Below are 23,942 nucleotides of genomic sequence, written 5' to 3'. Positions count from 1 at the left end.
CTCAAATTGGCAACACCTGCTTAACACAAACCCAAGCTTTTCTCCTCGCTCTTGCTGTAACTCAAACTTCTCCATTGTACAAAATGAGATGTATTTGGAACGGCTTTTGCAAAAAGACTCCCTCATACACCATTATTCTGTACAGAAAGCATTTATATTGTTGGGCTTCAACTTTTTCCAAAGAAGGTTAAGCTAAACTCTGCATGGGTTTAGCTCTTACTGCATGTTCAAGAGGAGAGTTTGAGAAATGACTACTCCAATTTAGCATTTATCCTCTAGTAAATCCCACTATAACTTAAGGCAATGTGTGTGCATACACACACACTCCATGAGGCTAGGAAACGAGAAAGACAGTAAATATTGCCCTGAAGTTATGATTCAACTACCTCTTTCAGAATCATCTCCAAGGAAAGTACTCCCCAAATAAAGGCTTTTAGCTGCACAGTCAATCCACTCCTCAGAGAGGACTGCCTGCACACCTTCGTCTTTTGTCCTTGACGCTATCCCTTACTAATTTTCATCACTTCAGTTCCTCCTCACTAAATACATGTGGACATACTGTGCACGTTCTAAGCCCCCAAGAACCAGCAAAGCTGTGCAGACCCCACTACAGGCTGCAGGCACGCAAACGCCACGTGTCTCTCCTTGCTCATCTAGCCAGAGTGCATTCCATGTGCCAAGCGACACTCTCTTCCAGAAAGGAAAGATGCACAACGTGACACGGCTGCTGGAGTTACTGCTGTTTGAGGGGAAGTATTCTTTACAAAAATCACAGAATCACCAGGTTGGAAAGGACCCTCTGGATCATCGAGTCCAACCATTCCTAACACTCCCTAAACCATGTCCCTCAGCACTTCATCCACCCGTTCCTTAAATGCCTGCAGGGAAGGCAACTCGACCACCTCCCTGGGCAGCTGTTCCAGTACCCAATGACTCTTTCTGTGAAGATTTTTTTTCTGATATCCAACCTGAACCTCCCCTGACGGAGCTTCAGGCCATTCCCTCTTGTCCTGTCCCCTGTCCCTTGGGAGAAGAGCCCAGCTCCCTCCTCTCCACAACATCCTTTGGGGTAGTTGTACAGAGTAATAAGGTCTCCCCTCAGCCTCCTCTTCTCCAGGCTAAACAACCCCAGCTCTCTCAGCCACTCCTCGTAAGACTTGTTCTCCAGCCCCCTCACCAGCTTCATTGCTCTTCTCTGGACACGCTCCAGAGCCTCAACATCCTTCTTGTGGTGAGGGGTCCAGAACTGAACACAGTATTCAAGGTGCGGTCTCACCAGTGCCGAGTACAGAGGCAGAATCACCTCCCTGGACCTGCTGGTGACCCCATTTCTGATACAAGCCAAGATGCCATTGGCCTTCTTGGCCACCTGGGCCACTGCTGGCTCATGTTCAGTCGGCTGTCAACCAACACCCCCAGGTCCTTCTCTTCCGTGCAGCTCTCCAGCCATTCTTCCCCCAGTCTGTAGCACTGCACAGGGTTGTTGTGCCCCAAGTGCAGGACCTGGCATTTGGTCTCATGCCATTGGTCTCGGCCCAGCGGTCCAGCCTGTTCAGATCCCTAAGAAGAGACTATAAACAAGCACTGTGTTGCCAACTGTGTCTTAATTCACCTCCCATACTGCCTCCTACTCCTGGGGAAGCAGCCAAGGGCTGCAAGTGCGCATTAAGTACAACCTGCAAGGAGCAACCAGTAACAGATCCCCGTAACAATGGGAGAACATCCCACTGCTGGTTTAGCTCCAGCTGCACAGAACAAAGGGGCAGGGGGTTATACCTTTTGAAGCAAGTTTCATAAGAAAAGTAAGACATAATTAGACTTTTGGCATTTTTCCCCAATACACAGACACACAGATAATTCCAGACCTTTCTGATCTGTTCTGCAAATACTCAATCCAGAACTGAGAAGAAGTGCACGGAACCCCTTTTTTTTTTTTTCTCCAAAGCTTCTCTGTAGTTGAACACCCAAGCAAATCTCTGTATTAAGTCACAGCAGGAGAACATCGTCAGCTAGCTTAAAATGGCATTGCTGACTTCTGCCGCCTGGAATCGTATCCCCTTTGTAAAGGCAGACTTCCGCAGCACTGGTGAAAACACTGGAACTCCGACTCGCTGAGGTAAGAGACCTCAATAGCGAAACTTGAAAGAATTTAATAACATCGGGACGCACACAAAGAATAATTTAAGTTTGCAACTTACTTTGCTGGAGCACCTCCTGTCCGAGGACAGGCTGAGAGAGTTGGGGTTGATCAGTCTGGAGAAGAGAAGGCTCTGGGGAGACCTTAGAGCAGCTTCCAGCACCGGAAGAGGCTCCAGGAAAGCTGGGGAGGGGCTCTTGATCAGGGAGTGCAGGGATAGGACGAGGGGGAATGGTTTTCAGCTGGAAGAGGGGAGATTGAGATGAGAGTTCAGGAAGCAATGTTTTCCTGTGAGGGTGGTGAGGCCCTGGCCCAGGTTGCCCAGAGAAACAGTGGCTGCCCCATCCCTGGAGGGGTTCAAGGCCAGGTTGGATGGGGCTTTGAGCAACTGGATCCAGTGGGAGGTGTCTCTGCTCGTGGCAGGGGATGGAACTGGATGGGCTTTGAGGTCTCTTCCAACCCAAACCATTCTGTGATTCTGTGAAATAAGTTTGAAGTGACCATTATTTATCTACAAAGACCAACACTTTGCACCCACACAGTTTAAGTTATAAAATAAGATTCGTATTGGACAAAATGCCTTATTACAAACAACCACATATCCAACTAACAGACTGCCACTTTATGAGGTCCCTCCCAGGTATTTTTACTGATCTTCACAAGCAGCTCAAATATTTTTTGATTTGTGGATCTCTACGGATTTAGAGATGGACAGCTGACTGGTAATACAAGCCTACTGGAAATAGACTTGTTTTCCTTGATTATTTTTGTAGGCATTGGACGGAGGCCATAGACCCCTCCGCAAAGATCCCAGTCAAAAAAAGGAGTGCAGAGGAGAAAAAAAACAGAGTTTCCCAAAATAAGCCCTGAAATATTACTCTTCAAATTATTTTGTCTCAAGAACTATGCGTCGCATCTGCTACCTTTTGCTTCAGCTGCACTTGGATCTTGCCATTTCATATATGTATGCCGTGTACACTGTTTTCAAGAAAGAAAAAGATGGAAGCTAACTATGGTATCCAGTGCTTTTCCACTTAGGACACCAAATCAAGAGTTTATGAATGCACCGTAGCTAGATTTATAGACCACTATCATAATGCAGAGGTTTTAAAACAGCTTAGCATAAATCACACAGATGGAAATCTCTCTAGGTTTTATATCTAAATCTAAAATTCTGTTAACCAGGATCTTCAAGTCCATTGTTTGTTGCTAAGGCTGACAACAACGGCAAATATCATCTGTTGCACTGCAGTACAGGTATTTTTAAAGTTGCTCTCAAAATGAAAAAGGAAAAAAAGTCCTTCTAATGCAATTGCCATACAGTTTCTTCAGAAACACTTCAAATATTATTGCCAATGCGTTCTGTCTTATACTGACCTCTGCTCTCAGCCTTTGTGAAATTAACTCCAAACCAGATTTCAGAAACCCACCACATCTATAGCACAGAAAACCATGAGAGAGAGCTATTTAAACTTTGCTTCACCAACTCATATTCTGCAGGCTGGGCTTACAACCAAGAAATTCAACCCAGTTACTGCAATTTTACAACCCAGTACAGATAAGGCAGAGTTGGCGTTTTCCAGGTACGGTCAGATTTTTACTTCATTTCAAACAATCGTGTAAGAAAAAAACAACAAACCATTGCACAAAGTTGATGGAAACATTCATCACTTTGTTGGTGTTTGTAAACTTTTATGATATACTCACGTTATCTTTTCCCTCCTCCCTCAGATTACAAGTAGGGTTTATTATCTTTTAAGGAGTAGAACACAAACACATAGTATTCGTAAGCATTTCCATAGTTCAATGAGAGGAGAATCTGCTCAGGTCAGAAAGCAAGAAGAAATCCGCCTCAAGCAGAGTCCAGTTTTTCTCATCTCTTTTACTTATTCTGATCTGTTAGCAAATGAGCGGCAGATCAGAAAACACCACAATCTGAATATTTACATTTGATGGAGATTTTCTTCAAATGAATCATAACACTATGGTGTCCCACTTCATTTTGACTGTCCTAAGGGTAGGGACATAGCAGTAAGGCAAATATGATGTAATTCTTAATAATTGTTATTAGAAAAACAGACAATTACTATCCATGTTTAGGATATACTATTTAAAGTGATTAGTCTGATTTAAAACAGACACAAAATACAGTTTGACAACATGAGTACAACTGAAATCTTGAGAAACTACCAGTCTTTACTGTATTCTGCGCCTTCAACCTGTACCAGACAGGAACCACAGGGATGGGATGAAAGACAGACAAGGGAGGAAACAAAAGAAACACAGACTGCTTCATTATATTCTGAAAGTCAACACCTGGAAGAATTACCACACTTAAACCTGCAGGATGGCTATCTTTGTAAACACTTCAGTGAATAGTTTTAAGTTGAATGAAAAGCACTTTGAAAAGAACAAAAACCCCAAGAATTGTTCTGTTGACTCAATGAAAGCAGTTATACCATAGGAAGCCATGAAGTGAAAGGAATGAAATCAAACATTCCTCCTGTTTGGCTAAAGGGAACTATTAGCAGAACATTAAAAGCTTGGAAAGAACTGTTTACATTTATACTAAAACACACAAAGGAGGAGACCTTGATTCCCCTGCCATGCGCCACAAATCTCACATTGATTTAACCAGGGTCAAGATTTCACCTACAAGGACCAAACATCTAAATAACAGCAATAACTGCTAGGAAACTGCAATTCCATGCAGAACCATCTTTACAATCAATACAGAGAGGAGTCACATTAAAATGAATTGCAATTCAGCATATATGCTTCCATATCCAATTTCAAACACTGCTTTTAGACAACAGGCAAAATCCTCTTTCATAGCGCAGCCGTTCCAAGTGATGTATTGGTCAGCTGGCACTGCGGCCCAATGATCTTGAGGATACTCAGCCCCATAAAGGCCAAAAATAATGGACTGGTTTTCAGTCTGTTTCATTGCTGCTAAGCTTGAGCATCTCATACAGACCCTAACGATGCCAAAAACCCAAAAGCAGGGATATTTCACCACTAAGCAACAGAACTTAAAATACTGTTACACAAACCCCAGCAATTTCTTAAAGGACAGGTTTTAAGAATCATCCATCTCCCATGTTAAGTAGGATTTCAGGGATTGGGGGGATAAATCCCATTTAGATTCAATGTGTTTTAAACATCAAACTTACTTTTTTTAAATGTTATTTCTTGAGAACAACAAATGTCAAATTAACCAATGCCGCTTCTGACTACAGCGTTTATGCTGATTTTATCAAGAAGCTGCTTGTATTTTTGATGCTGTACTATACTCAGGTTTTAACAACTCCATAACTCACTCTCTTACTCAGCAGCTATAAGCAGTCATCACATTCGTTTTTATTGGAATACACACATTTAGAATGAATTCTCCTAAAGTACACTTTAGGAATCTACACATAAACACTTTAAATATTTCAATCCCCCTCATTAATCTGGTCTATGCGGTAAATTTGCAGTTCATAAAAGGAACCAAAGCGCTGAAGGTTCACGAGGACCCTGGAGATGTCTGCTCAAAGCCCCTGCAGAGAGACGTGCACCCTTCTCTCCAACCGAGTGTAGTTGTTAGCACACCAAAACACCCCTATTAACGTAAAACCAAACTCAAACCAGGAGTTCTCACTCTACAGCTTCGCAGCCACGCAGAAGCCACCAGATTACACGGACAGAGCTGAAGAAGATGTAAACAACATGGAAATGAAGGCTTACTTTCTTTCTACCAGCAGCAGGGTTTGCTCTGAAGAAATGATATCGAAGCATACTCAGCAAGTCCGCACAAACCATTCAAGGACTTTAGCACACTCCAGCCTTACACTAGAAGCTCGTGAGATGTGGAACACAAAATGACTTGCAATGTTTTCTTCCAGATTTGATCATTTCTTATAGCCCGCAGTTAAGAACGTAGGCACACGTGTACATATACAAAATTAAGTCTGTTTAAAATAAATACAGAGCTTACACAACGACATGCTTTCATACACCTTTGTTTTCTGAATACCACCAGGTATCCCATTCTGCTGTTCTGCAAGTAACCTGCAGCACAGGAAAGCCTATGATGCTGCAGAAAGCACTTTATGCATTACATTGTAAAGTGACAGACAAGGAACTCTGCCTCTGTGCATGGTGACAGATTTAACAACTCTTCAAATCACACCACCAGTCTCTTCCAAAATTCCTCATAACTTATTTCCATAAACACCCTTTCCAAATGATGACAACTTTTCTATTTTTAAATAATCACAGCATACTTACAATAATAGATAAAATTCTAATGGGATCAAACCTCAAACTTTAGTCTGAGAATATTGTCTTTTTGATATAACAAGTGCCTTCCCCAGGTTTGACATTAGGCTTTTTCTCCCACCCCTAGTTCTTTCCAAACCGTCCTCTTTTTTTTACTCTTATTACTCTGACTCACACTTCTCAATCTGTCAACAGGGCTCACCTGTTCCCTAATTCTGAAGTTTAACAGACTCGGATTCTGGATTCCAGACTCCCAGTCACTCTCTTGTCTGCCTCAGCTGCAATTATTAAAGAGACACATAGAGTATTTAATATGGGCTTGTACTTAAAACCGGCATTTGTGGACATTCTAAAAGTGTGCCAAGTCTCAAATAAGCCAGGGCGTTCTTTCAAATTCAACATAAAACCAAGAGCAAAACACCACAACTTGTGCTCAGCAAGTCAGCCCATTTCATCAGTCACACCACACACACCCCCACTGACCCGGCGGTCTGGCAAAGCCCACAGGAAGAGGCACCTGTAGGAGAACAGGATAGCCCACGCTACTACCCCATCTTTGACCACAACAGCCAACTGCCTTTGGCAAATTAAAAACCACATACAATATCACTCCGGATATTCTCCCAGCTTCCAGCGGTAGGTTGCGTAAGACCACTACAACAAGAGGTTGTGCCTTTGCACGTTATGCACACACTGGAATTTTTTTTTTCCTTTCATGAAGATGTACAATCATTTCCCTACAGCTTCCCCTGTAATCGTTTGGTATCAAAGACATGAACAGCCTATACGACTGATTCTAGCACCTACAGCTAGATCGTGATTCGGTGGACTGCTCCAGAGAACAGCAGAGGAGGAGCTACTACTTCACACAGTTGTCAAACACTGTGCCTTTTGCAGACAGAAGGAGTTTACGTAGAAGAACACATTAAGAAGTGCGCGAGTACCCCCAGGAGGGACAGCCGCAGCAAATGCCAGCGAAGGAGGGCTGCGAGTCTGCAGTCGGCATCTGCAGAGCAGCCAAGGAATGGTACAAGGTGCCTGAAGAGGCATCTCAGGTGATAAAACATTTTATTAAATGTCCATATTGCCTCCAACTCTTTTCTTTCTCCACTACCAAATGTTTTATGGGCAGTTTGAGACTCAGGTTCTGGGATAACCTTAGGAGGTCATTGTATCCATTCGCCTCCATGCCAAAAGATCTGGTACACTGCAGGTGCTCATATTGTTCCAAACAGTTCTTACAGCTCTCCAGTTAAAGGTGGTAGTATATTATAAGAGCAGCTTTTCCTAAAGTCTGCTCTGAATCTTTCCTCCTGCTCTTTACTTTATGCCCTACACAGAGAGAGCATGGAGAAGATCGTTTTCTCTTCTGCTTTGCAAAAGCTTTTTACATTCCTGAGAGCTGTTTGCATGCTCCTCGACTATTTTTCCTTCACCTGACCTCAAAACCTCAGCAAATCAAGTCACTTTTTCTAGACTTACAATCTCGCTGCTCTCTCTTGGCATCCTCTCCATGTGGCCCAGGTTCTACATCAAGTGCAACATCCAAGCACAAAGATTTTTCTCCAGATGAATCTCGAATAAAGAATCTATCTTCCAACTCTGCTACCATCCTCTAAAGAATCCTGTTAAAATTGATTGTGAATTGGTTGAAGATCATTTATTTTTCAGTTAATTTTTGTTTATAAAATCAAAAGGGTTAAGACATTTGAGAGACTGAGAAATTGCCCTTCGAGGACATTCATTGTGCTCAAATGAATCCAAATGATCAATGACCCCTTTGTCTGCACCTCCTACCCGTTATTCTTGGACTGCTCTTTTTTAAGGCTAACAGAGGAGGAAGAGCATCTCTGAGAAGAGCTACGCTTAGTTTATGGTCCTCTCCACAAACAAGCAGACTAATTCTGAGCCTGGCCAAACCTCACTGCTACTGGGTTTTAAATTTGTCTTATTAAAATTATTCTTACACATTAAGTAACATCAAACATGTCTCAAATATCAGGACTTGATTAATTGCCATATTTGCAAAAACAGACTATGGACAACAGGGAACTCCACTTGACATAGCAATTAGCTTGCTATAGAAACAAAGCATTTTATCTTCCATTTCCTCAGTACTTATTTCACAGTAGGGAAGATCTCTCTGCTAAATGAAGTGCTAGCTACACCATTCAGACACTCTATAGGGGCCAGGCAAGCTATCTGCCGCCTTCCAATACAACCTTCTCGGAAATAAAAGAAAAGGAAACAAATCACTTCGTGGAGACTAAGTCAAAATGAGGGCTAAGAGGAGGTCAAGAACATAGGCACAAGGGAAGGAGAGGAAGCTGGTGTGAAGCTGGAATTGGACCTTGAAATTACTTTCCCAAAAACGTCCTGTCAATCTGACAGAAAACCCGATGCACAAGAAGCCTATGAGAAAATTTACCTTCTAACATCTTTATCGGATATCAAATAGCATCCTCGTGAAACTTTATCTTCAGGAGCCCTAGGAATAACATCTGTTTCATAACACACCAAGCAGTAATTGTAAAAAAATAGCAGTTTGCACCCTGCCTTTTAATGCCTGAAGGATGCACAGGAGTCTGGATCCTCCATACATTTTTTCCAGTGAAACAGTCAATAATCAAAACAAGGTGACAGTGCCTCCAAGAGCTTCTCATTGGCATTCACGCGCTTCTCCAAATCTTTAAATGGTGGAAAAAGAAACCTGAGGCCACTTTTACCTGTGCAGTTTGGCATTGAGGTCTCTCCAGATACAGACACCTCCTTCAAACGCTGAGGGATGTCACTTCAAGGAGAAAAAGCAACCAAACTGACTCCACGCTGCTCTCCCATTTCATGCTGGTGTCAATACGCGCTTTCCAGGGTGTTCTGTAAGCGGCACACACTTTTCTTACAACTGAACTATGCTTTGAAAGCTCTGAAGCTCTTAGGTTCTCGGTATTGGTGGCCTTCCAAATAACGCAATTAAACTTGGTAACAATACCATTGTGGCTGGCAAACACTCTCTACCTTTGTAATGATAACTTAAATAGAGTTGTCAGTCTTCTATGCTGAAATATCCGAATGCTAAAGCAGTTATCAAATACTCCAATTTTTGTCCTTTGAGACCTGTGAATCATTTCATTGTATTGACATTCAGACTTCATAATCGGTTTAATCTTTTATCCTATGAGACAGAAGAGCTAGTTTTCATTAATTGCTTTTCAATCAAAACACTTAAAAAAAAAAAAAAAAGGAGAACTGCTGTAAAGGACCATTCCTATCCCTATTTATTTATGAGAAAAAGGAAATGAAACCATTTACATGTCTTTTCCACAGTTTCTTGGTGACCTGCAGAAAGCACCAGCAACAGAAAGCAAGGCTGCTTCATCCTCATCTTCTGACCTAATCAGTGGGCCAAACATTACTTCTCATAGATTTCGGATGAGGATGAAAAGAAGGTCCCTATTTTTTTACCTCTCCTTTGAACCGATACAGAAAATATTTCAATGCTATTCACTGTGTAAAAGATTTTCAAGTAACCCAAAGTGTTATGCAGAAAAATCCAGACACTGGGACCAGTCTAGCACGTTCTCAAATATTTTCCTTTCCTTTCTTCCGTCCAAGCGTTAATCTTTCTTTTAAGCAGAATCTGCTGGCTCCGTCTCCTTGCTTAGTTGTTTTTCTACTGCTGATAGTCATATCAGATGTATTCATATAATAGATTTGCCAAGTGGGACTGAATGTTCCCTTGATTTGGAAAGGTCCTGAGTAACTAAGACTTCAAGTTTTGCCCATATAATTAATTTAATTGGACTCAAATATTCCTACTTATGCAGATCATTGAGATGCTTTCAGCTGTACTTAAAAATTAAGATTAAAATGTTTACGTTGCTGATGAAGTTCAGATACGGTCAAACTGGAAAGGCCGACTAATTGGGTCTCACAAGGAATTTGGATATAGAAGCCTTCTGAGGACTTCACCGAGTAGTTTAATAGTTAATGGTACCATAAGATAATAAATAATTTAAGAGATCAGCCTTATGCATAGATTTGTGGAGAGACAGACAGTGAAATGCTGCAGGTAGCATTTCTCCCTGCCTTTGACCACATGCACCCACAGATTCTGAATGTGCTGGGAAAAAAAATCCACCTTACCCTTCAGCATATTCTATTTTACATAACTGAAGACCACAAGAGACTGTCCGCACAATTTCCAGACATCATTAATGCATTTCCAATAATCCAGCAAGCGTACCTCTCTGTCTTATCGAATAAAGCTGTCTGAAAATACTTTAAAGAAACCATTTTTCTGTCCAAAACAGTGATTTCATTGGAACCTGTGATAAAGATCCCAGGGTCAACAGCCTGCCAGAAAGCTAAAAAAGCCACAAACTGCAGATGAATGTTTAATGCATAGATTAAGTTCTGTAACGGACCATCTACTAAATATTCCTGCATTAACTCTTAGATTTGTTTTTCCATTTTAGAGATTCTTGGTTTGTTTCCTATCTATGGAGGATCGGCTGCAATTTTTGCAGCCTGGAGATATATTTTTGAAACAAATTGTTGTATTCTACTGAGTGAATGTTGAAAACCAGGATTGTTTCTGTAACCCTTCATCTTCAAAAAAGTGTGGAGAAAGGAGTGAGGGTTGGTTTGGGTTTTAAAATGAGAAGCAGCAGAACACATCCAAGTAGATGAGATGGGATGAGATTTGAAATCATTATCTTAGATTGCCTTTGCTGCTCTCTGCAACAGGGTGCTTTAAGCACCAGAAGAGCTTTGTACACACCACATCCTGCATCTCCAACCAGAAAGCATCCACCTTCAAGCCAAAAGTCAAGTTTATGGTTCCAGTACCAAGCTTCACACACAAAACGAACCGTACCAAGATACCCACAAAATGCCTTTTAAATTAAAACGTCTGTCCTATAGAAAAACACAGAGGTAAGACAAAGCAGTATCAGATTTTTATTGAAATAAATCCTTTTTTCTTTCCTCTACTGATCGGGTAGGGGGATAAAAAAGGAAGAGTCCACAGAGGGAAGTATATCAGATATGAACTGCACACAGTGCCAAGATACGATCATTTATTAATCCTGCATTATAGCCTTTGATGATAGCTAATACTAAGAAACAATGGATGCCGAGTAATGAGTGAAAACTTAAAGCACTTAAATATCGATATAAATAAACCCTTAAAATGTCTATTTTTGAACACTAAATACTGCTAAATTTTGGGTACCGTTACCGAAAGATGCTCTTTGCAGCCCTCCAGTGGCCATTGCAAAGTAGAATCCAGCAAGGAAACCACTCCGAGCCGCCTGAACTACCTGCAGCATTTCAAAGTCATCTCCCACCAACCACAAACTCGCGCTTCTCTGAAGAAAAGATCCATAGAAAGGAGAGCATCGCCTTAAAATACATAAGAAACCAGACAGGAGGGGGAAAAATCGCCGTGCACCACCACGTCGGGCGGAATTTGCTGCATCACCCGGCGCAGGAGATGCGGCTCCCACCAAACCTCGAGGTGTTTGGGGACAAGAAAGCGAGTGACGGCGAGGGCAGCCGCAGAGCATCGCCCTCCTCCCCAAGTTAGGGCTCTGCAGATGTTTTTCTTAAGAAAACAAACAAATCCCGAACGAGAACTGAAGTTTTCCCTCCTTTCCCACGCGCGCAAGTACAATAAAAGGTAAAGCCTCGGCTGATAAAAAAGAACAGAACTGGTTTTAAACACAAAACGCACAGAGAGGGAGTTCTGAAAACTGAAGTTGTTCAAACTTGAGGCTGGAAAGAGCCTCAAGCTGCGAGGAACGGTACCCACCGGGGAAAGAGCCGAAGGCAACGATGCCGGGGGAGAAGGAGGCGCGGCCGGGCGGCGCCGGGATGCTCGGCGGGACCCACGTCCCAGCCTCGCCGAAAACTTCAGCGGTGCCTCCTGCTGCGGCCGTGTCCCTCCTTCCGCCCCTCTCTGGAAGCGGGGAGACCCCCAACCCTCGGGCCGGGCGCGGGCGGCCGCTCCCGCTGTGCCCCGAGCAGCCGCGGCGCTCAGCCCGCGCCCCGGGCACCCCCTCTGCGAGCGCACCCCCCTCTGCGAGCGCACCCCCGGGGACCCCCGGCTCCGGGCTGCGCCCCCGGGCCCGGGCTGAACCCTCCCTCCGGCTCCGGGCTGAGCCTCGCGGTGTCGGTGACCCCCGGCTCCGCTCTGTGCCCCTCAGCTCCGGGCTGAGCCCCCCGCGGTGTCGGTGACCCCCAGCTCCGGGCTGAGCTCCGCAGCTCCATCCTGAGCCCCCCCCCCCCTAGATTGAACCCCTCTGTGCTGGGCTGAGCCCCCGTGCTGGAGATGACCCCCGGCTCCAGGCTGAGCTCCCGGCTCCGTGCTGAGCCCCCCGGTCCTGGGCTGAGCCCCCGCTCCACGCTGAGCTCCGCAGCTCCATTCTGAGCCCCCCGGTGCCGGGCTGAGCCCCCGGCGGCGCCCCCGTCCCCGCGGTCCCGGTGCGCGGTACCTGCCTTTGGCGGCGAGCAGGCTGCCCAGCGCCAGCAGCAGCAGCCGCGCCGCCGCCCCCCAGCAGCGGCCCCGCCGCATCCCCGCCGGGCGCCACACGCGGTTCCCGGCGCTGAGCGCGGACCCCGAGCCGAGCCGAGCCGAGCCGAGCCGATGCGCCGCTCCGCCAGCAGCGCGCTGCCAGCGCCGGGGCGGCTCCGCGCCCGCCCCGGGACCGCGGCCACGTCACGGGGAGGGGGGGCTGCGAGGGGCAGGGACGCGGGGCAGCCAGCCCGGGGGGCGGGGGCAGCCAGCCCGGGGGGTGCGGGGATGCGGGGGGCCCTGGGTGGGATGCAGGGATCCCGGGGGATGCGGGGATGCGGGGGGCTCCGGGTGGGATGCAGGGATCCGGGGGATGCGGCGGGGCCCGGGTGGGATGCAGGGATCCCAAGGATGCGGGGTGCAGGGATGCGGGGGGGGGGGGGGGGGGGGGGGGGGGCTGGTGGGATGCAGGGATCCCAGGGGATGTGGGGTGCAGGGATGCCGGGGGGTGCAGGGAGGCGGGGGGCCCTGGGTGGGATGCAGGAATCCCGGCGGATGTGGGGTGCAGGGATGCCGGGGGGTGCGGGGATGCAGGAGGCCCAGGTGAGATGCAAGGATCCCAGGGATGCGGGGGGCTCCGGGTGGGGTGCGGGGATCCCAGGGGGTGCAGGGGGGCTCCGGGCAGGGTTCCCAGGGATGCAGGGCGCTCCGGGCGGGGTGCAGGGATCACGGGGTGTGCTGGGATGTGAGGGGCTCCGGGCAGGGATGCCGGAGGGTGCGAGATCATGGGGGCTCCGGGCGGGGTGCAGGGATCCCGGGGGTGCGGGGGACTCGGGTGGGGATCGTGGGGGGCAAAGCAGGACGGCCCCGGGAGCAGCCGCAGCTGAGGGTGGGGAGGGGGGAACTGGTAACCTCAGAGGGTCACGGGGAGGTGGGGGTGAAGGTTGGAGAAAGGGTGGGCAAGAGAGAGGTGGAACAGAGAGGGGGAATAGGGGGCTTTGGGGCGGGAAGAAAGGAACAGCTCAGAAATTTTGGAGGAGAAATAAGAGACCTTGGAAAACTGAAGTGGGAAGAAAGCTTGGGAAGAGAAGGGAGAGACTATGAAACCAAGAGGACAAATTGCAAAGGTTTTGATGGAGAAATGGACAAGACTTCAGCCTTTAGAGAGGGAGGCTGCACTGGCAAGGCTTGGAACGGTGCAGGAGAGAGGTGGGATTGGGCTGGGAGGGCAAGGAAAGCTCTGTGATGGGGTCTCAGAAACTATGCCTGGGAGAGACTGGGATTCAGAATTGCAGAGGTCTGAGATAAGCTGGAAGGAACGCCCAGGAGACTGTGAGGATGCTCGCTGTAAGAGTGCAGCATATACTAGCTGTGAGATATCCACTTACAAGCTGTGAGACCTACAAGGAATTATTGCAGGGAAGCTTCTGCCCTGCAAGTTTCCTCCTTGCCTCAACGGTTGTCTCGTTTGTGCTCTGTCCCATAAATTACTCATTGAAGCCACCGAACTCTGGAAAGCGAGTACTCGCAACAGAATCGCAACTCTAACGTGTGTTTGTTATTCCCTTGACTTCGTGAGGGCTGTCAGTGTGACAGAGAGCAAGCTCAGGCTGCTCTAATGAGGCGCCAGGGGTGTTAGCTGAACAAGGGGCACCAAAGAGCAAAACCGGGCTCCTTTCCTTCATAACCCGCTGTAACACTTGATTGGGTAAAATCTTTTGGGTTTGGTTCTTTACCTTTATTCCCTTCCATTATGTACCGCTGTATTACTAGAAACATGATTCATCAAGCAATTGCTTCAAGTAGATGGAATGCAAGATTTCCTCCTCCTTCTGGCCACACACACAGAAGAAGTGAGACGGGACTCAGAGAGAAGGACCCAAGCCCTTTTCCAAACCTAAGATGCAACACTTTATCTGCTGGAGAAGGAGGCTGGCAATACGCAGTTACTGTTCCACTTCATTCAGACAAAAATTTTTCCAGTTATACTGGCTGGGACAAACTTCTCAGAATCAGTAGGTTGGAAAAGACTCTTGATATCGAGTCCAGCCATACCTGTCCACTACTAAACCATATCCCTAAGCACTTCATCTACCTGTCTTTCAAACACGTCCAGGGATGGTGACTCCACCACTTCCCTGGGCACCTCTTTCAGTGCTTCATAACTCTTCCTGTGAAGAAATTTTTCCTAATGGCCAATCTGAGCCTGCCTTGGTGCAACTTGAGGCCGTAGGCTCAGGCTCTTTCTGGTTGCTTGTCTAATTAGTTACGGAATCTGCTTTCCTGCAATCTCTATTGTGAGCCGGAATAGAACAGGCATCAAGAAAAGTTAGGAGAAGTCTGGAGGAAAGTCTTCCATCCGCAAAGTGTTAAATATTCCAAAACAATGCTTGGTACATATGCACAAATAAGAGTGTCCTGCAAACAGCTCAGAAGTTCTTTCAGTGTGTGACACAAGGCTTGGCCACGCCTGCTGGCACCCCGCTGGGAGACCCCACTACCTGTACTGTGAAAGCAGCTCCACACCCTGCAGCTCAGGTTTTTTAAAGGTTCTCTGCTGTGCCGGGTGCCCAAGAATCCACCACCGGGAGGCAAATATTAAATATAGAACCATGGAATCGCTAAGTTGGAAAAGACCTCTTAGATCATTGAGTCCAACCATTCCTATCTGCCACTAAACCTTATCCTTGAGCACCTTGTCTCCCCGTCTTTTATACCCCTCGAGGGACGGCGACTCCTCCGTGACTCGAGGGACGGCAGCCTCTGCGAGTGCCCGACAACCCTTTCGGTGAAATTTTTTTCCTCATATAGCGCAGATGGGTTCAAGTATCAACACGAATGGGAATTACGGGGTAAATCCATGTGGGCCTGGCCAAAATTATCCTCATATATAGCAGGCAGACTGGCAACGGCACAGAAGGAACCGTAAAATCTAGAGAACACTAGTTTGTTCATTTCTGGTGCAAGCAGCACCACAACTCCATAATGCAACATCCCACTTTCTGGAAGGTTACGGCCGTGACCTGTGGACTAACACACTGAAACAGCGCACACATAGACACAGCAACGTAGTTCAGAGGAGGGGAGTTTCATACAGTGAACTAGCAAGAATTTGAGGAAGCCAACATTGGAAAATATTGCTTTTAAAGTATTAACCTATTGTTAACAACCCATAATACAACTGATTTGTTGGTGGTATGTAGAAGGCAAGGTAGAAGCTGTACAGAAGATGCATCTCTCTTCTCAGCCAACTTAAGGTCCAAATAAATAAGACAGATAGCAGCAATGAGAAGGGACCAATGTTAGCCCGTTGCACAGGCAGGGAGCTGAAGTACAAAAGATGAGAAGACTTCACCAATAGATAACATTATATTGGTGTCTGAATCAAAAACTAATTTCAGCTCTGGTACCTTAATCAAAAACTGTTCTCCTTTTTACCCGATTGTATTTGCTCATTGACATGACGGCCTGAGTGTTATACAGTCTCCTGGTGGTGCCTCGATGGACATCGATGGGTAGAAAGATTTACAAAAGATAGTGATGATGTAGCACTATGCAGCAATTTAAAGTAAAGAATTGCCATAAAGTCCTACATTTCACGCTGCTTTGCAACCAGGCGTGCCCATTAACTTTTACAGCCCTTACCAGGGTTTAAGAAGCAAGTTAAAAATCCTTTACTCATTTTACTCTTTCTGTCTGATCTTTGTGCAGCTGAAGGAGTGTATCTTTCCATTTTTGCTCATGTATGTTTGTGACAGAACCACTACTGTAAGGAAATGTATTATTTAATACCAAACAGGACACTGCTGAAGGATTACCTCTGACCTGAGATCCATCCATTCACATGTCTAGAACCACCGCTTTGTTCTGACGTGGTTTATTGGTCTTGTAAAATAGAAATTCCGAGACAAGGGGGAAAAGGTCACAGCCATGCATTTACTAAGAGTTATTGACGTGGACCTGGCATCAGAGGCAGTCAATCAGAAAGATCCATTTGAGTCTGGAGATGTAAAGATTATTTTTATCATAATTTCCCAGCGTGGATTCAAGATACTGCTGGAGGAGGGGATTTAACCCTGACAGGCATTTTGCTGAAGAAATTGGGGTAGCGCCAAGGTCACGGTCAGAACTACCTCATGATTATCAGGATATTTAACTGGGAGCTTTAACTATCGTGATGATCCTACTTTCTGAATGGAAGTTAACAACATCCTGGTGAATATGAGGGTTTTTAAGTAATAAAGAAGAGAGAGCTTAGCAGTACTAATTGAATCATAGAAGGCTTTGGGTTGGACGAGACCTTTACAGGTCACGCAGCCCAAACCCCCTGCAGGTGCAGGGACATCTTTAACCTGATTTAACTAATTTTCAGGGACAAATTGGTATTACGCTACTGTTAAGGGTATTAGACTCCATTAATTAAAAAACAAGCATCAAAAATAAAGAAAATCATGAAAGAATATTCTTTTTCAATGTTAGAAAAGTCACTCTGTCATCTATATAAAAGATTCCTGTATACCATTCAGATCCTATAGCAAACCCCAGTGTAGCATTCGGTATTGGATCAAGGTCTAATGTTTGATGTTCCTTATTGCTTTATTTTAGGACACTGCTCTATAACACCAAACCAGGATGTACATCATCTGACTGTGTGCCTAAAGCCATGATTCATACAATGTTCAACTTAATATATAGTTAATAAATAAATATACCATGGGAATCTAGATGTTATTACATCTAGAAAGTGTTTATGTATTAACAAAGAAAATGGCAATATCTTTCCCTGCTGGGAAAAGAAAGGGGAGAGGAGCGTGTACGTCATTTTAAAGAAGAAAATAGTTTTAAAAGACAGCATTATGGAGCATGCATTTTAATATGATACATAAAAGTCTGGTATTGCAATTAAGTGGAGAAATAAGTATCCACTATTTCAGCAGAATGAAAGTAAAAATTGTTTTTGCAGGTCCTATAAAGTAGGGGGTTTTCTGTGCACCACACGCAGCAGCACTGACACTGATGGAATTTATGCTTCTTTACAAGTCTGAAGGAGGCCTGGAGCCTTCCTGAGGATTCGCTCTTTCGCTCTGTGGGTTTAAACTCGCCTTGAACATTGGAGGCCCCGAACAGAATGATGGAGCGCTTTTCTACCGCTACCCGAGGTTGCGCTGCCTCTCTAGAAGTGTGCAAGCATCTCTCTAGGGACTTACTCAGGTCAGGAGCTTTTAATAAGTAAGTAGAGTGCCCGTCAAGCCGAACAGAACAAACGGCCTGAGCAACGACTATAAACATAAGCATTGCTTTCCCTATATGCTGCAACTGCTAATGTGTTAATTAAACAAAAGAAAATATACTTCAATTATTTATTCTTAATAAATGAACCACCTGAATAATAAATAAATTCGTTCTGTAATCATTGGGAAGTTTTTCAAACAAAAGGCTCTTTTGCAGCAGAAAGAATCATATGGAAGGTAGGGAATGAACAGTATTTGTTTAAACAGCATTAAGAACCCACCGAAGCCAAGAAGCTCATGTTGGAAATGAACACTGCAACCAGCATATTGCACTGTCCCTAGTAATTTGTGTACAGTGTTGTAATTCCTGTTTAAGAATGCAGATTGGAACTCTGAAAGTATATATAACACTGCATTTTCTAATCTGCATAATGGAAAATGTGCAACTAGTTCCTCATCTCAGATATTTGAAGCCTTAACACTGAAACTTTCTGCTTTTAAACTCACTGCTTTTGTCATGCTCTTAAATTGCAAGAGACGTCAATCTTATTTCGGGCTCCATAAGAGGCACGTGCTTTTAATTGTTATTTCAAAAGCAATGCTTGTTTTAAACATATTGCAAACCTTGCTTGGCTTTTCTAGTGAGAGATCACTATGTAAAATCATGTTACAAGTCAAGCTAATTTCATTTAACCACATCAAAGTAGCCTTTTGATGGACACCTGTATGAGATTGTGTCTTGCAGAAAATGAAGATGGTAATTCGGTAGGAGACAGAACTCAGGTTTGAGCTAACGTCCCACTACAGCCGTGCTCCTGGATGTGCTTTGGAATGACCAAATTCCTTCCTGGCCGATCAGATACCACCTACCTAACTTTCCCATCAAATGTGAGTTGAGATAGTACTCTTCCCTCTTCACAGACACAATGGTTTTAAGCCCAAGAGTGTGCTGAATCTCTAAAAAGATAAAGAAAGCAACACTATTCAGGCAACCTACTGATGGAATCCATAGTGCTTGACTCTGTTTTCTTCCTTTTACTGTTTTCTATTTAATGAAAATAAGATTCTCACTCTATTTGAACATTTCCCAATGAGATAACACCTGCTAGATTTTTGCCTTTTTGTTTTCCGTGGCGAGAGGAATTACAGAGTACTGTTATCCTTCTGTGTTATCTGGTTTGGATCTTTCATTTAAGACATTATTTTACGTAATTAAATTAGAATTCCGAAGCAGAGCTCGTGTATTTTTTCACAGCATTAATGAGGCTGTCAGCAGAGTACTAGGAAATCAGCAAATCTTTTGCAAATTTTTAATGAAAGTAGCTCAGGGTTTCAACCTTGACATGGGATCTAAATTAGGAAACATATAGTTAAAGTTAAAAAGTAACACATGGAACAGTCAATAAGTATTTTGCCTATAGCCAAGACATATTCCAACTAAGTTAAACCAGGAACACAGTGAATAAATATTTTTTTTTTCATTTTGTGAAGTCTATCTTTGAATTTGTTGTGATGCCTTTTTTCAATGGTATCAAAGCCACTAGATGTGAGCCACAACCAAGCGCACTGTTTCGGATTCCAGCTGTCCAAATAGAGAAATTAATGCCTCTCCTCCAGTATCACCACAGCTGAAGCTTCCCACCTGCTTTCATCATAAATTACTTCTTCTAAAAGCACAGGCAATGCAGCCTTATGTTTACATTTAAACTGTTGGCTGTTGCTTTCAGGTAAGCTGCTGTGTTTTACCTTGGGCCTTTCCCCCCATTTATTGTTGGGAAAGACTTCAACAGAAAAATTAATGAATCATAAAAACATGATTCCGAAAGACCTAGGTGTCTCCCATTTCTTTTGTGAGAGTGTTCTTGATGTCATTCCTGCTATTAAAAAATGCAACAACCCTTATCTCTCCTATTTCGCATTAGCTGTTGAGCTGCAGAAGCAATAAACCAGTTTTTATTTGGCCACCAGTAAGATGCTAGATGATCAAAGCTGGCACAGTGGGTTGTGGGACCTAAATCAGCATGTGAGATAATGTAGTCTTACCCCATTAGAAAGGCGATAGGATCAGCATCTGTGCTGTGCCTCCATCAAACAGAAAATGAAAAGTTAATGTAGAGTGCCTAGCACAAGTGCATAATGCTCTATAAGATTATGAACAGCCCCCTGATCCAGGGCCTTTCTTTGTGACCTTTTTTGCTATGCTCAGAGAGGCAAAAACATGGTCTTCTGGAACACCATGTCAGTTCTGCATGGGATGGGCTTCATGCTTGCTGACCTTGGATAGTAGCACCTTAGATAACTTCCAAATATCCAGAGGAAATGAAATATCAACATGCCAGCAGAACTACAGTAGTCTTAGTTTTTGGAAGAAAATGCCATCAACTGAGGCATAATACGCAAATTCTTTAACTGTTCAAAGCGTTTATTTTTTCTTACTCATATTAAATGCCTTCAAACCAACTCATCTGCTAAGTTCCATTGCACAGGACATTCATCCTGTAAGCAGCACGGTCAAGTTAGAGATGTAAATTGGTACCCCATTGCTAGGTTTATAGCCCATGTTAATTCATTCTATTCTCCTTTCAGTTTTGTATAGACGATAGGGAAGCTGTGAATCCATTAGGGACGTGAATATGGCTTCTTTGAGGGGCAAAGGCAGAGGGGTAGAACAATCAATATCCAAGGTGACTTTTGAAGCTCAACTAAAAATCTCATTTTACAAACTTTTAACAGTACTGAAGAGAAAAATGACAGCATTTCTATCCATCCTGAGCGGCCCGTATGGGGCCACGCCAGCTCCCATCACACAGCCTAACAAAATTTCTGTAGGGTCTGTTTCTCATGACCTTTGTGAAAGCTTTTTCAGTTCTCAAACTGAAAGTTCTAGAACTTGTAGATGACCATTTAGTTCATGTAATTCACCCTCAATATTTCCATATTGAGTATAAACTGCAGAAGGGCAGATTTAGACTGGACATAAGGAAGAATTTCTTCACGATGAGGGTGGTGAGGCCCTGGCCCAGGTTGCCCAGGGAAGCTGTGGCTGCCCCATCCCTGGAGGTGTTCCAGGCCAGGTTGGATGGGCCTTGGGCAGCCTGAGCCAGTGGGAGGTGTCCCTGCCCATGGCAGGGGGGTTGGAACTGGATGATCTTTAAGGTCCCTTCCAACCCAAACTATTCTATGATTCTACATAACTTTTCAATTAACCAATACTTGCTGTTCCTACCTTCTTCTAGTTCTTGTATATCATCTTATATGTCCTTCACGTCCCAAGCAAAGTGCCAGACTCTGAATCAGCCTAAAATCTATGAGGTTTTCCCATTACATTTATAACAACCATAAGTCGTTCTAAGCTAACTTTGCTTCTATTTGTTTTGTCAAAGGCTAAGCACAGCGTCTCTTTGCCAAGTCATACTCTTCAAAATGAAAAAACATACCTTTGTGGGAAAAGAATACTCTAATACAAAAATGCAGCCACAGCTTGGAATCGCTTCATGGCTGTTAACATCTCTGTAACTGCTGCCTTCCCTGTCGTTTCATTTCCAGCTTGCTACACCAGACTGAACGTCAAAAAATGATGATGCAGGTAAAGATTTTTTTAGTCAATATAAAATTTCCTCCTCAAGCTAAATCTGAACCAGTTCCTTTCAATAGTTGATCGTCATGGTTTTGATTGATGATAATTTTCTATAATTTCCCACCTTTTTCTCCATGTCTGATTTCTCTTGATTATTATAATAATATAATCTTATACTATATCTGTTTTGTTTTCTTCTGATGCAAATTTCTTGATGGTAACCATTTTAGATTTAATTTTGTTTGATTTGAGGTGCCAAGAGCTCTTGCATTTGGGCTGATCACTTAACAAGACCTGATATTTAGAGGAGCTGCTCATTTCAGTAGGAACACAGGTAAAGAGTGCCATCCAGAGACCCAGAGAGCTCTAGGCATCCTGGAAATGGAGACCTGGCAGAGCACTTGTGGGGTTTTCTCCCCATTATAGGAAATAATATATTGCAATCTGGACTTTTTTTTTTTCTTTAAAGACCAACACAGAGGATAGATGTGCATCGCAGGAAGTCAGACTACTTGGGTCCTCTTTTCCAGCCATACCCCACATTGTGCAGTAGTACAGTTGCTGACTTCTGCTGTTCTAACTGGACCAGTTTCCTTTGCAGTGACTGAGCTCTTGTGTGGAGAAGAGAAACTACGGTGAATTTTGGGTTCTAAACAGAGCGACCACATTACACACAGGTGAATGAAAACACAGATTGGAAACAAATCAGAAAAGCTGTTACTGAAACACAATCTTTCCAAAGATGATAAATAATGGGAAAATCACATCAGAGAGATTCAATACCGCAATGCATCCACATAGCTATCCACATGAATCTCTGAATTTCAGCTTCAACAAAATTCAGCTGAAACCAAACAAATGAACTGCAGTCAAGTTTTTCTAAAAAAAAATGAGTTTGCGAGGCCCAGAGTTACTTCAGAGAGGAATCACAGGTATGGGCCAGAGAGAGCAGATTCATCATTCCAGGAGGTGAGGTGAATTCTTAAAAATATAACCTCATTCCTTTGGTTTTCTGAACTAAAGAAAATAAAATCACCGAAGAGTTCAGGCCCTAGAACAATTCCAAAGGCAGAGCTATCCCTCCAGCACAGGTTGAGATGAAACGATATTTTTCTTACTCACAGAAAACGATAAGACACTCAAGGACAAATCAGCTACTAATTCAGACAGAGAAGAGATCTTCAAATCGCCAGTGTTCATCTTATTGCTTGAGAACTGAAACAATAGCGATAGCAATATTGAACTTACTTATGCCTTGGCTCTCCACAAGTCTCAGGATTTCCAGAAGGACTAATCCTTTACCTGTAAAAATGACAAATATTCTAATTATTCTCCGTTTCCCAAACAGATTCCTTTTAGTATATAAATACAACTCACACCACGGACCTTTTCCCACACATGAAGGGGTTCAGGGCAAAACATCTCAAAGAAAGCAGAGAGGATTATCTTAAATACATTCTAAGCAAAACCCCAAACTACCCTGCCTTGTTGACCGACACCAGATGACATTAAGTGGTTGTTACCAACAGGTGACAGTAACTTGGGGAAAGAGTTCATTGAAGCAGAACGCATCCCATCAATCTCATTCCCGAGCATGTTCTTCAGTGCTAGAAAAAGATTATGACCTGCTGCTTGAATGAGGTTGCATGACTTATCATGCCCTTTTCATCCACTCACTTTCTGGCAACACAACACGGGACTCTAGATTAAGTATATTTATTTTTTCTATAGAATATCATTAGTGAAAATGCTCTGGTTTGGAAAATTACATTTTCAAGGAGAGTGTTGGTCTTCCAAGTAATTGAGAATTGACTATTTCAAGGACTGTAAACTTCAGCGAAGCTTGTGGTAGGCAATGAGTTCAAAATGAACGTATTAGCCCACTAAGTAACTCAAATACCACAATAAATGGACTAGCAAAATAAAAAGGAAAAGAAGCCAAGCTTTTTCGCAGAGAGCTGCATTTTCTTGCTATATCATTAGAGTCCTGCTGCAGAGACAGCAAATTTCCTAGTGAAATTTCTCATTCCCAATGATCAGTAGGCAAGTGGTTTTTAGCAGTCGCCCAACAAATGATTGGCATTTGCATTTCACCCATCACTGGCAAAGACAAAGTGGCTTCTAGGTTTTAGTAATGGAACAGCTTGAAAAGGCTGCAATTTACTTGAGATAATATGAAAAATTGTTATTGTCATACAAAAAACTATTACTTTCTAAAAG

At 44.0% G+C, this 23,942-nt stretch overlaps 1 protein-coding gene across 4 annotated transcripts in view; it reads right to left on the bottom strand.

The window, feature by feature from the left end:
- CLSTN2 (calsyntenin 2) overlaps positions 1-23,942 on the bottom strand; it is a 558,864-nt gene that overhangs the window by 352,492 nt on the left and 182,430 nt on the right. The window contains exon 2 of one of the 4 annotated variants that reach the window (XM_054073857.1): positions 22,971-23,024. The exons of 1 other annotated variant lie outside the window; for it this stretch is intronic. In XM_054073857.1, coding sequence (XP_053929832.1) covers positions 22,971-23,024 — 54 coding nt within the window. Of the gene's footprint in view, positions 1-12,894; positions 13,100-22,970; positions 23,025-23,942 lie in introns of those variants that run through there. 2 more of the 4 variants (XM_054073859.1, XM_054073856.1) reach the window with 2 other exon arrangements.

Source organism: Cuculus canorus, chromosome 9 (assembly GCF_017976375.1).
Source record: "Cuculus canorus isolate bCucCan1 chromosome 9, bCucCan1.pri, whole genome shotgun sequence".
NCBI lineage: Eukaryota > Metazoa > Chordata > Aves > Cuculiformes > Cuculidae > Cuculus > Cuculus canorus.
The sequence above is the reverse complement of the archived record's forward strand: the minus strand, read 5'-3'. Positions and strand labels throughout refer to the sequence as shown.